The sequence below is a fragment of the Protomyctophum parallelum genome (genome assembly GCF_964188405.1).
Source record: "Protomyctophum parallelum genome assembly, chromosome: 3".
NCBI lineage: Eukaryota > Metazoa > Chordata > Actinopteri > Myctophiformes > Myctophidae > Protomyctophum > Protomyctophum parallelum.
Genome location: NC_139698.1, coordinates 20207507 through 20221310, shown reverse-complemented (window position 1 = coordinate 20221310; position 13804 = coordinate 20207507). Strand labels below are relative to the sequence as shown.

The window sequence follows — 13804 nt, the reverse complement described above, 5'->3', positions numbered from 1 at the left end:
CGCACAAATATGTGTAATTGGCCGCCGACCCCCGTCTGAAAATATGTTGTTCCAGGGACCTCCCAGAAGCAAAGATTTGAGTTAAAAACGTTCGCTCTGAAAGAATATATTCAAACATTTGGGCCAACATTTTCACAGTGCCGCGCTATGAGCTTGTAGATCTGCTATTTTTTTATTTTATTTAAAGCTGAGAAACGGGAGGAAGGGCACATCTCTCTTCCTCAGTCGTTACGGTCAGCGTGCCATTGAGCAACGCCTTTAACTGCATCTGCTCCCATTGTAGCTACACACGTCAGCAAGCGTGTTTTAATGGCAGTTACCTCAACGTCCCCCTGTATAAACATGCACATATATACTGTATACACTGAGCACGCTTTGTTATTCCAGGTGCGTGCGTGCGTGCGTGCTGATGTAGCTAGCTGGTTGGGTGTTTGTCTTTGAGTATGTTTATGTATGATTTAATTTACTGTCATATAGTGTGGTAATAATAATACTATCTGGGATTTATATAGTGCTTTTCTAAGTACGACAAACACGCTTTACATGCGTGGGCGGCCGGGGGAGAGGACAGGGAAAATGACACAACTTTATTAGGAGAAGATAAAGCAGTGAAGGATAAGAATTAAAAGCAATAAAACACTAAAAGTAATCAAGTCAACTCGGGAAGGATGGACTAAACAGGTGGGTTTTCAGGGCGGTTTTGAAGGTAGTGTTCTACTGGGAAGCAACTTTCCGTGTCGTATGAAAGCAGGGAATCATAGCTTCAAATTGACATATTGGTTGTTCAGTTTGACCCACCAGTTTTGGAGATATATATATGCAGTATATGGCTATAGAGGACTGCCTCAACTGAACAGGATCTGAAGGTTCGGAGAGCACTTGCCTGGAAAGCCTTGCACGGGATGAGGAGAGTGTGGAAATCAGACATGGGAGAAGACGTTAAGAGGCGGCTGTTCACAGCTACTGTGGAGTCAGTACTGCTGTATGGGGCCGAGACATGGACCCTCACAGTGGAGTCAGTACTGCTGTATGGGGCCGAGACATGGACCCTCACAGTGGAGTCAGTACTGCTGTATGGGGCCGAGACATGGACCCTCACAGTGGAGACAGTACTGCTGTATGGGGCCGAGACATGGACCCTCACAGTGGAGTCAGTACTGCTGTATGGGGCCGAGACATGGACCCTCACAGTGGAGTCAGTACTGCTGTATATGGGGCAGAGACATGGACCCTCACAGTGGAGTCAGTACTGCTGTATGGGGCCGAGACATGGACCCTCACAGTGGAGTCAGTACTGCTGTATGGGGCCGAGACATGGACCCTCACAGTGGAGTCAGTACTGCTGTATGGGGCCGAGACATGGACCCTCACAGTGGAGTCAGTACTGCTGTATATGGGGCCGAGACATGGACCCTCACAGTGGAGTCAGTACTGCTGTATGGGGCCGAGACATGGACCCTCACAGTGGAGTCAGTACTGCTGTATGGGGCCGAGACATGGACCCTCACAGTGGAGTCAGTACTGCTGTATGGGGCCGAGACATGGACCCTCACAGTGGAGTCAGTACTGCTGTATGGGGCCGAGACATGGACCCTCACAGTGGAGTCAGTACTGCTGTATATGGGGCCGAGACATGGACCCTCACAGTGGAGTCAGTACTGCTGTATGGGGCCGAGACATGGACCCTCACAGTGGAGTCAGTACTGCTGTGTATGGGGCCGAGACATGGACCCTCACAGTACAACAGGAAAAATCCCTGGATGGAGTCTACACAAGAATGCTACGAATGGCACCAGGTGTCACATGGACGGACCGCATCAGAAATGTGGACCTCTATGGGGACCTACCACGGGTCACGGACAAAGTCAGAGAGAGAGAAGGATGAGGCCGGCAGGGCACTGCGTCAGGCACCCATAGAACTTGAGGCAAGTAAATTGACCCTATGGGAGCCAACCCAGGGCAAAGCCAGGAGGGGAAAGAAGCGTACCACCTAATGTAGACGTGCTGCGGCGCGACACCTTGGCTGACAACACTGCAGAGCTCAAGAACCTGATGTTGGATAGGAAAGTGTGGAGGGCAGCCATCCAGGAGTCCCGAGTTGGTGTTGGCTAGACCTCACTCTCGCAGCAACAACAACAACAACAACAACAACAACAACAACATAGTAATGTCTTGCAGAGAGACAGCAAGTTGAGAAAACAGGCCTGAAAGGTTCACTTCTGTGGACTCTTATAACATTACACCTACTGTAGCTACACGTTTAAGCATTTATTTCATGTGCTATTAACTCATTTTGTTATTAAAAAAAAAAAGAAAAAATGCAGTTTTTCTGGAGGCTGCACAATGGCAGGCCCTCAGTCAAGCCGGGTCACATATTTTACCATACAGATCCCAACAAAACAAATAACGAAGATATATATTCTAGTTCTAACCATATAGATCCCTTCAGACAAACGATAAGGAATCCAGCTGATTTCAATGTTGGATTGATTGTGGTTTGAGCCAGTGGATTATCCTCCCTGGAGACGCCCTGGCATTAACAACAACACAACAACGGTGTCCTCTTTAGTTGTTGTTGAGGTCTATAAGTGGCCCGGGACGTTTGCACATCCTCTGAATTTTGTCCCCTGCATTTAACCCCGTCTTAACCATCAACAGCAGTGGGCGACTGCCGAACAGTCAGAGGAGTGGTTGGGGTTCCATGTCTTGCTCAAGGTCAAGGCCACTTGGACACTAAGCCAGGAGAAGCTGTGGGTTGACGACGGGAACCAACCTTCCCGGTTCCCAACCAACTGCTTCTCTCTCTCTCTCTACCTCCTGAGCCACTGGCTGCCATTAGAGCTGTGGTTTTCAAGATTTTTTTCATATCAAGGTCCATTATTCATTCGGCTTTTGAGCCACGGAGTCACCAAAAATGTAATGAGATTTAGCCTCTCCGACCCAAAACTTCAAACCTTTTGTCCATGCTGTGTTGATGTTGGTACGATAGGAGAGATAACATGCAAACGTTGGTCAAAGTAACAATTATTCTTAAGTGATGCAGATGTTTAACAATAATGTAACTCTTAGTCTTATCCCTGTAAGACCCGGATATATTTCTACTTGCAAAAAAGAGATTTCAACCTTACTACTACTTTGTACTACTAGGACTTATGTTAAAAATATGTTAAAAAAGCATAAAATGGACCCATTTGGTTATAATAATTGATGGCAATTGTTAATGATAAGTAGGATTACAATAAAAAATGCTCTCAACCACTTTCACCCTGGCAAGCCCCCTTTTGTGGTTCTCATCATAGGCGAAACTCTTCCAAACATTGCGATTTAACAGAGTTTATAGATTAAAAAAAAAGCTAAAATCACAGATTCATCAGCTCACAATATGTTGCACGGTGACACGTTGTGGGTTTGTAGAACTGCTATTTTTTTAAAGTGAGCGTAAGCTGTTAAATGAGACTTTAATAATAGAACCACGGAAACATCACAGTAGCTGCTGATGTTGCTGCCGCATCTGTGTGCGTGCGTGTGTGCGTGCGTGCATGTTGGTGTATTTGCATAGAGCCGACAGACAAGGACAGGTGAATGGACACACACACATGCACACACACACACACACACACACACACACACTCACAGCAGGACAGAAGGGTAACAGTGGTTCCAGAAATAGCTCTGCCCCAGACAGACAGACAGACAGACAACGGTGCAGGAGAGTGGGAATGTTGGGTGTGTAGTCATTGTAGAATGTAGCTTCCAAGCCTCCACTCTTTTATGATTCTGCCTTGGCATTGTCTCCAGAGAACAGGTCAGTATGGGTCATGTATTTGAGCTATAGTAGAAATATGTGCTCTGTGGGAGTGTTTTGGAAACTTTGCTATGATTCTGATTTTGTAGTCTCCAGGTATAGGAGTTTGTTTTGACATGGTTTTGTAGTCTCCAGGTATAGGAGTTTGTTTTGACATGGTTTTGTAGTCTCCAGGTATAGGAGTTTGTTTTGACATGGTTTTGTAGTCTCCAGGTATAGGAGTTTGTTTTGACATGGTTTTGTAGTCTCCAGGTATAGGAGTTTGTTTTGACATGGTTTTGTAGTCTCCAGGTATAGGAGTTTGCTTTGACATGGTTTTGTAGTCTCCAGGTATAGGAGTTTGCTTTGACATGATTTTGTAGTCTCCAGGTATAGGAGTTTGTTTTGACATGATTTTGTAGTCTCCAGGTATAGGAGTTTGTTTTGACATGATTTTGTAGTCTCCAGGTATAGGAGTTTGTTTTGACATGGTTTTGTAGTCTCCAGGTATAGGAGTTTGTTTTGACATGGTTTTGTAGTCTCCAGGTATAGGAGTTTGTTTTGACATGGTTTTGTAGTCTCCAGGTATAGGAGTTTGCTTTGACATGGTTTTGTAGTCTCCAGGTATAGGAGTTTGCTTTGACATGATTTTGTAGTCTCCAGGTATAGGAGTTTGTTTTGACATGATTTTGTAGTCTCCAGGTATAGGAGTTTGTTTTGACATGATTTTGTAGTCTCCAGGTATAGGAGTTTGTTTTGACATGATTTTGTAGTCTCCAGGTATAGGAGTTTGTTTTGACATGATTTTGTAGTCTCCAGGTATAGGAGTTTGTTTTGACATGATTTTGTAGTCTCCAGAACCAAATGGACCCTTATGGGTCTGTAACTCAGAGAGTGTACAAATGGAACTCCCGTTTGTACACTGTAAATTAACATTGATTTTACAATTATAAATCGAGGATCCCAGAGCTAGAAATGTCATTAAACGGTGGTCCGTAGACTGATGCATGTCAAACTGGGGGGGGGGGGGTCCTTGAAATTAAACGGGTTGAGAATCACTGTTAGAGCCGTACAATTATTCTATGATGGGGGTCTCTGGCATAGCTTCCCCCACGGGCTAATAAATGTCAATTTGGGGGTCCTTGACATGGAAAAGTTTGGGAACCACTGCTATAGGGACTAGGGAGTTGTATTGTCTAGTGTCTACACAGTGTTTAAATTATAATGTTGTCTTTGAGATTCATCACATGAGGTGTGTGTTGTGTGTGTGTTGCAGTGCTGGAGCTGAAGTGTGTGGTTGTGTGTGTTGTGTTGTGTTGTTGCAGTGACTCGAGCTCAAGTGTTTGTGTTGCAATCCATCCGTAGCAGCCCTGTCACAATTATTTGTTTACAAAGCCTAAAAGGCAAACAGAGATGTATATTTTTGATGTTCCAATGTATCCTTAATCGCATTTTCAGTCTGTTGATGGCAATTGATCGTCAACCGAAACGTCTCGATGGTGACGGCCATAATTCATAGATGAGGTGTGTTTGTTTCGCTGTGTTGTCTTGCAGTACCGAAGAGGTCGTTCATAGATGAGGTGTGTTTGTTTTCGTTGCAGTACCATCTTAGAAGAGGAGAAGGCGCAGCAGCTGGAGAGGAGCAGGATGGAGATGAGGAGACAGGTGACGGTGTCCTGGGACTCTGGAGGCTCCGACGAGGCACCACCCAAAGTAAGACACTGTTTACACCACCCAGAGTAAGACACTGATTACACCACCCAGAGTAAGACACTGATTACACCACCCAGAGTAAGACACTGTTTACACCACCCAGAGTAAGACACTGATTACACCACCCAGAGTAAGACACTGATTACACCACCCAGAGTAAGACACTGTTTACACCACCCAGAGTAAGACACTGATTACACCACCCAGAGTAAGAGACTGTTTACACCACCCAGAGTAAGACACTGATTACACCACCCAGAGTAAGACACTGATTACACCACCCAGAGTAAGACACTGATTACACCACCCAGAGTAAGACACTGATTACACCACCCAGAGTAAGACACTGATTACACCACCCAGAGTAAGACACTGATTACACCACCCAGAGTAAGACACTGTTTACACCACCCAGAGTAAGACACTGATTACACCACCCAGAGTAAGACACTGATTACACCACCCAGAGTAAGACACTGTTTACACCACCCAGAGTAAGACACTGATTACACCACCCAGAGTAAGACACTGATTACACCACCCAGAGTAAGACACTGTTTACACCACCCAGAGTAAGACACTGATTACACCACCCAGAGTAAGAGACTGATTACACCACCCAGAGTAAGACACTGATTACACCACCCAGAGTAAGACACTGATTACACCACCCAGAGTAAGACACTGATTACACCACCCAGAGTAAGAGACTGATTACACCACCCAGAGTAAGACACTGATTACACCACCCAGAGTAAGACACTGATTACACCACCCAGAGTAAGACACTGATTACACCACCCAGAGTAAGACACTGATTACACCACCCAGAGTAAGACACTGATTACACCACCCAGAGTAAGACACTGTTTACACCACCCAGAGTAAGACACTGATTACACCACCCAGAGTAAGACACTGATTACACCACCCAGAGTAAGACACTGATTACACCACCCAGAGTAAGACACTGATTACACCACCCAGAGTAAGACACTGATTACACCACCCAGAGTAAGACACTGATTACACCACCCAGAGTAAGACACTGATTACACCACCCAGAGTAAGACACTGATTACACCACCCAGAGTAAGACACTGTTTACACCACCCAGAGTAAGACACTGATTACACCACCCAGAGTAAGACACTGTTTACACCACCCAGAGTAAGACACTGATTACACCACCCAGAGTAAGACACTGATTACACCACCCAGAGTAAGAGACTGTTTACACCACCCAGAGTAAGACACTGTTTACACCACCCAGAGTAAGAGACACTGATTACACCACCCAGAGTAAGAGACTGTTTACACCACCCAGAGTAAGACACTGATTACACCACCCAGAGTAAGACACTGATTACACCACCCAGAGTAAGACACTGATTACACCACCCAGAGTAAGAGACACTGATTACACCACCCAGAGTAAGACACTGATTACACCACCCAGAGTAAGACACTGATTACACCACCCAGAGTAAGACACTGATTACACCACCCAGAGTAAGACACTGATTACACCACCCAGAGTAAGAGACACTGATTACACCACCCAGAGTAAGACACTGATTACACCACCCAGAGTAAGACACTGATTACACCACCCAGAGTAAGACACTGATTACACCACCCAGAGTAAGACACTGATTACACCACCCAGAGTAAGAGACACTGATTACACCACCCAGAGTAAGACACTGATTACACCACCCAGAGTAAGACACTGATTACACCACCCAGAGTAAGACACTGATTACACCACCCAGAGTAAGACACTGATTACACCACCCAGAGTAAGACACTGATTACACCACCCAGAGTAAGACACTGTTTACACCACCCAGAGTAAGACACTGATTACACCACCCAGAGTAAGACACTGTTTACACCACCCAGAGTAAGACACTGATTACACCACCCAGAGTAAGACACTGATTACACCACCCAGAGTAAGACACTGATTACACCACCCAGAGTAAGACACTGATTACACCACCCAGAGTAAGACACTGTTTACACCACCCAGAGTAAGACACTGATTACACCACCCAGAGTAAGACACTGATTACACCACCCAGAGTAAGACACTGTTTACACCACCCAAAGTAAGACACTGATTACACCACCCAGAGTAAGACACTGTTTACACCACCCAGAGTAAGACACTGTTTTGGCCTCGGTTCCTGACTGTGGATTGGAACTGCTTGTTGCAGATAATTGAATCTGATTATGGTCTTTCAGAACACAGCAGGGGATTTACGCCAGCGTGCATGTAGACGCACTGTACATACACTGAATTAAGTTGTTAGTGTATGAATTATGAACGTCTCTGTACATGCCTGTAGATGGTGTGTAGAGGGGAAATCCCACGCCATAGACAAGAGAATGGCAGGCTTTATGGCAGACCCGTCAAAAAAACGACTTAACCCATTTAGAAATTGCTTGTTTTTTCAGTTTTCTGAAAAACCTATGTTTCTATGACGGTGTTCCTCAAACTATTTCATGTGATGGACCCCAGAAATTATGTAATCGGCCGCCGACCCCCTCTCTGAAAATATGATGTTCCAGGGACCCCCCAGAAGCAAAGATTTGAGTTAAAAACGCTCTGAAAGAATATATATATTCAAATATCTGTGCCACATTTTCAATTTTTTTGATCTACAAGCTCATAGCGCGGCACCGAGTGCCGCTCTATGAACTTGTAGATCTGCGATTTTTCAATAGCTAATTGAAAGCTTAAAACACTAAAAGGGGTTCCTGTCCTGAATGGGTTGAGTCAGTGGTGACTGACAATAATGAGCCAATTTAGCGTCCATATTTTGGGGGCGTGTCATACTGTATAAGGTGATCTACAAGCTCACGTTGTTAATTTTGGGGTTGTCACTGGCTAACGTTTGTCGACCAGGGTTCACACGATGACAAATTGAAACTAGATAAAGTGCCCCTCGGGGCACAGGTCTCCACCAGGGCAGGTCGGGTTGTGGCCTCCTGGTGGCGCTATAATAAGCCAATGTGAAAAGGGTGCCTTGGATGGCAATTGGATGATTTGAGGCATTTTGTTCCAAAAATGTGTGTTGCACAAAAATCCACGTGTTGGTGGCGCTATAACAGGCCAATGTGAAAAGGGTGGGATATATTCCTCCGCCTAGTAGGAACGTCTGTGAAAGATTTCACGTAAATTGCACACCACGTTCATGATTTCAGGGTTTTTGTTAAAAACGGGCCAATCCTGCAAAATTTGAAAGCCAATGTTAGCCAATCAGGATGGAATATGAAATATGACAGATCCGTCTTGAGCACATGACTATAGAGATAGTGTGTAACGATTTTTTGGACAAAATATGGAGGAGTAATGGCAAAAAAATGTCTTTCACAAAAGTCGGCCTCCTGGTGGCGCTATAACAGGCCGCTCTGGAAAATGTCGTTCCCGGCAGAAGTTCATCGTTGGTATCCAGGGAGTGCGTGTGCAAAGTTTGGCATCGGCCGAAGCAACGGTATACAGTTTGATGTCACAAATACAATACCGTACATGCATAGAGCGCAGTGAAAGACACGTACAGTAGACTACAGTACAGTACAGTGTCTGCCATGACGTCACTGAGCGCGCACACACGTGCCCCGTCGAGATGCCTGGGGGAAAAAATTGAATAATGGAACAGCAGAGTGTTATTTCTGTGCCATGCGTCTCACAGTTTCCATAAAACGTCCAAACTTTTGAACCGTCACCCGACTCTGAAACCCTGCAATTATATAGAACTAGATGGATGGATGTGAAGGATTTTTTTGCTACCCGACAAAGACGAGTTCGTTCACCCTCCTGCACCCAACCCCCGGTTTGCCCACCCACCCTAGCACCTCCTCCCTCTCACCCCCCTTTTCCTCTTTTTTCCATTCTGACCTGAGATCAGATTCTAATAAAATGTCTTCTACGTCAGTCGCTCTTTGATAAAAATAAAAAAAGCATACCTACAAGCTCGTAGCGCGCCACTCGGTGGCGCGCTATGAGCTTGTAGGTCTGCTATTTTTAAATAGCTAAAGCATGACGTAATGCTAACACCGAAAGGGGTTCCCACGGCCCAAAATGGATTAAACATGTGTCGACTGCTTCTGTGGCCGACGGCCACCGCCGTATATTATCTGCCGGAAGGCCAAGGTGCTGATGCCTTTTTTTCTTTTTCTTTTTTTACAAATGGAGCCGTTTTCTAACCCATTTCTGACCTGAGATCAGATTCTAAAAAAGGTCTTCTACATCCTGACAGTTTTCTGAAAAAGCTATATGTTTCTATGTCAGTCGTTCTTCGATTTTTCAAAAAAATAGCAGACCTACAAGCTCGTAGCTATGAGCTTGTAGATCTGCTATTTTTCAATAGCTAAAGCATGACGTAACGCTAACACCAAAAGGGAGTTCCCTCCCAAAATGGGTTACAATACAATGATATACATCAGTGGTTTTCAACCAGTGGTCCGGGGACCACCAGTGGTCCTTGAGGCTGGTTCCAGGCGGTCCGCCGCAGCTGAGTGATGGAGAGGTGGTAACCAAATGGACCCTCATTAGATCTTTAACTCGAGAGCGTGAACTGAAAACAAATGAACGAACCTGTACATACAGGTTAATTTGGTTTAATTTATATGCTCTCTCAAGAGTTACATTATTGTTGAACATCTGCAATACTAAATTTACAAGAAGTCTACGGTCTATACACAATTAGAGAATGTAGAATTGCTATTTTATACAGCATGGAATTGTAGACAAAATCCTATCCAACGACGACAAAATACGTATTTGTCTAGCGAGGCTAGATCTCATAAAAATGCTGGTTCCGTGTGGCTCAAATGCCCGAATAAATACTGGGCCTTGTGATGTGAAATGGGTTGAAAAGACCCCTGATAATATTATACATGATGAATTATATCATTATCATGGCTTTGATGTGGAGAGATATATATATATATATATATATATATATATATATATATAGCGTCTCTTCTCCGAGGGTTGTCGCTTAGTCTGTCGCTTAGTTCCTTTTCCTCACTCTGGCATGCTGTTAGCCCTCCTGTCTTGCTGCTCTCTGCTTCTCCTTTCACTCCCCTGTCTCTTCCTTCCTTCTGTCTGTCTGTCTGTCTGCCTGCCCGTCCGTCTGTCTGCCTGCCCGTCTGTCTGTCTGTCTGTCTGTCTGTCTGTCTGTCTGTGCAGCCCAGCCGTCATCCCACCCTGCAGCCGAGCTTCAGTCTGAACTGCCTGTCTGCTCCGGGCCTTCATCATCATCACCAACAACTCCATCCTCAGCATCATCACCACCACCACCATCGCCACCAATCCAACCAACGCTTTGCCTCCCAGCTCTCCCTCTGCCTCGGACAGCCTCCTCCTACTACTCCTCCTCCTCCTCCTACTAGATCTCCCTCCTCTTCCTCTGACTCCCGCCCTCCTCCTCCTACTCCTCCTCCTACTCACCCACCCGCTTGGCACAGTCTTCCCCGCGTATACGATCGCCAGGCGTCCCACCTGCGTTCGGACCCCGATACCTCCTCCACCGAACTCTCAGGCCACTACTCCTACCCTCGCCCTCTGCCCCAGAACTCCCACCACGCCCAGACCCGGTATACTACCTCCTCTCTCCCCCGCCAGCTCAGCCAGTACTGTAACCATAGCCCTCCTCGGCAGCAGCACCATCCCCAGAAGCAGCATCCACATGTCCAGGCCCAGAAACAGCCACATTTCCAGGCCCATGAGCCTGCGGTTCCCTCCCCATCGCCCCTCTCCAATCCCAGCCTCCTCCTCCCAATCGGCTGCAGCTGCCCCCGACCGCACGCCACGTGTCAGCCGCACTCTCACTCTCACTCCCGGCCCTGGCACCCCCCGGCTGGGGACTGGGAGACCCCGGGTTTCCGCGCCATCATTGGGGACCCCTCCTCCCTTTCCCAGAGCGACAGAGCCCTCTTTCTCCCTCATCATACCTACTCCTCCCTCCTCGCGACCTCTCCTCCTCCGACTACGACCGACCCGACGGCCTCCAGACCCCCTCCTCCTCCTCCGACTGCCGAGACGAGCCCCCCGCCGCTCCGCCCTCGCTGCCCCGCTACCGCTACCCGCCCAGACAAACCCGTCTTTGTTCCTCGCGGTTCCTATGAGGCACAGGTGATTTTTTTAGCCCATTTAAGGCCTGACGTGGAAATAATTAAAAAAAAAAAAGTCTTCTGAAATATGTTCAAAGATTTGTTGCCGCGTTTTCACGTTTAAAAAAAAAAAATAGCAGACCTACAAGCTCGTAGCGCGCCACTCGGTGGCGCGCTATGAGCTTGTAGGTCTGCTGAAATAATATAACGGAACAGGTTGAACCCTGGTGCAAAAGGGGCCTCCTGTAATTTAGGAATGAACTCAACCAAATCTAACTATCATCATTAATACATTTTTACATGTTTTGTTCCAATACAGCACGAACCAACACCAGTGTGTGTGTGTGTGTGTGTGTGTGCGTGTGCGTGTGCGTGTGCGTGTGCGTGTGCGCGTGCGCGTGTGTGTGCGTGTGCGTGACATGCCATTTAGATGTCCTCACAGTTGCGCGTGTGTGGGCTATAGCGTTGACGTGCCCTTTGCTTGTTTCTACCTATTCTCAGTCCCGCTGCAGATTCCTGCACTAAATCCCAATTCCACCGCGCTTATTATAGTCTGACCTGTCTATAGCTCCCATGGAATTTTCCAAAAGTATACTTATATTATTACAGATGTTCAAGAAATGACGTCGATGCGCTATTTTTATATGCTATAGGCCGAAACCCAAAAGCAGAACTAACGTTGCTGTGAACGAATTCAACAGCAATGACTTGTTTTTCCAGTGCGTCGCTACGCTAGCCTGCAGTGCAAAGGAAGGCATACTTCACCAGGCTAGATAGCATTAGCTTAGCTTTGGTCGTTTTTGGCAGCAAGTTTTCTATTTTAGTTTAGTCGCAGTCTTTGGAAATGAAACCTAATTTAGTTTTAGTCACATTTTAGTCACCTGGATTGTTTTAGCGTTAGTCTAGTTTTAGTCGACTAGGTGTCATGCGATCTTAGTCGACTAAATCCACAGTGGATTTAGTCAACTAATATTACTAGTATTTCGGCGGGCCTTGATGCCGTCGTAATGACTGATTTTACACTTGCTGAAAATAGCCGATCTACAAGCTCACAACGCGTAGCAATGTGACGCGTTGTGAGCTTGAAGATCTGCTATTTTCAGCATGCAACCAAGTGTAAAATGACTTATACTGGATCTCTTGTCCACTAGTCCCTCCCTAACATGTTAGTCTAGTTTTTTATTTGTTGACGAAATTGTTAATATATTTAGTCTTAGTTTTAGTCATCATAGCTTAGTTTTCATTTTGTTTCCATTTTGTTTTCGCCAGTGAAAAAAAAGTAGTTGACGAACATTTTTTCGGTCTTTGTTTTAGTCGACAAAATTAACACTGGTTGGAATGCATTGTGGTAAAGCATTGTTGATGCATCCTGTGCTGTCTTCTGTCACCTTGAATGACTGCTGGACGGAGGCATAGAAGAAATGCATGGATGAGAGTATCGGAGAGGTTTAGTCGGTATACTATTACTAGCGTTCATGTCCAGGGATGAGGCTTGTTTTTAGGCTGTGTTCACACTAGGCAGCCCACATCCGGATTGGAATTACATTGGTTTTTCAAGTCTTAACAAAAAAATTAATAACTGGAAGACATTTTTGTGAATCAGATTTGAACCACATTCAGATGGTTTGAAATTAAATTCAACTCTGATTTCTAAAGATTATTCTGGACACTTCTGCGTCACATCATGATGCGTTGTGAGCTTGTAGATCTTTGTTTTTTTCCAGACACCACCGTATACAACTGAGTGTTAGGTGGACATTACTTATGCGCATGTCGTTAGGTTAGCACTACCAACCACCACAGATAGATAGACCATGTCTGAATACACACATCTAATAATCTGATCACTTGCAAATAACAGTGTGGACAGTCGCTCCTCCTAAAGATCTGATTTTGAGAACCAAATCCGGTTTTGTCTCAGTGTCTCATCTGCTATTTCCAGAGCGCAACACCCGAACGCAACCCAACATAAAATGACTTGTGCTTTAGTTCTATCGGATCTCTACTAAGTCATTTTAGTCCAAATTTTGTTGACGAAATTGTCAATATATTTTTTTGTCATAGTTTTAGTCATCATGGCTTAGTTTGTATTTAGTTTTCATTTGTGAAAAAAGGTCGAGTTTTGTCTGCAGTAAAAAACAAAACAAAGCCAGAATGAATGCTGGCTTTGCAGGCCCGCTG

The 13804-nt window shown here is 45.5% G+C and overlaps 1 protein-coding gene across 4 annotated transcripts in view; it reads left to right on the top strand.

Annotated features, from left to right (window-relative positions):
* Nucleotides 1-13804, top strand: part of ptk2ab (protein tyrosine kinase 2ab) — a 144800-nt gene that overhangs the window by 89420 nt on the left and 41576 nt on the right. For all 4 annotated transcript variants that reach the window (XM_083761665.1, XM_083761662.1, XM_083761663.1 and 1 more), the window contains one exon: nucleotides 5386-5497. In XM_083761665.1, coding sequence (XP_083617791.1) covers nucleotides 5386-5497 — 112 coding nt within the window. The remainder of the gene's footprint in view (nucleotides 1-5385; nucleotides 5498-13804) is intronic.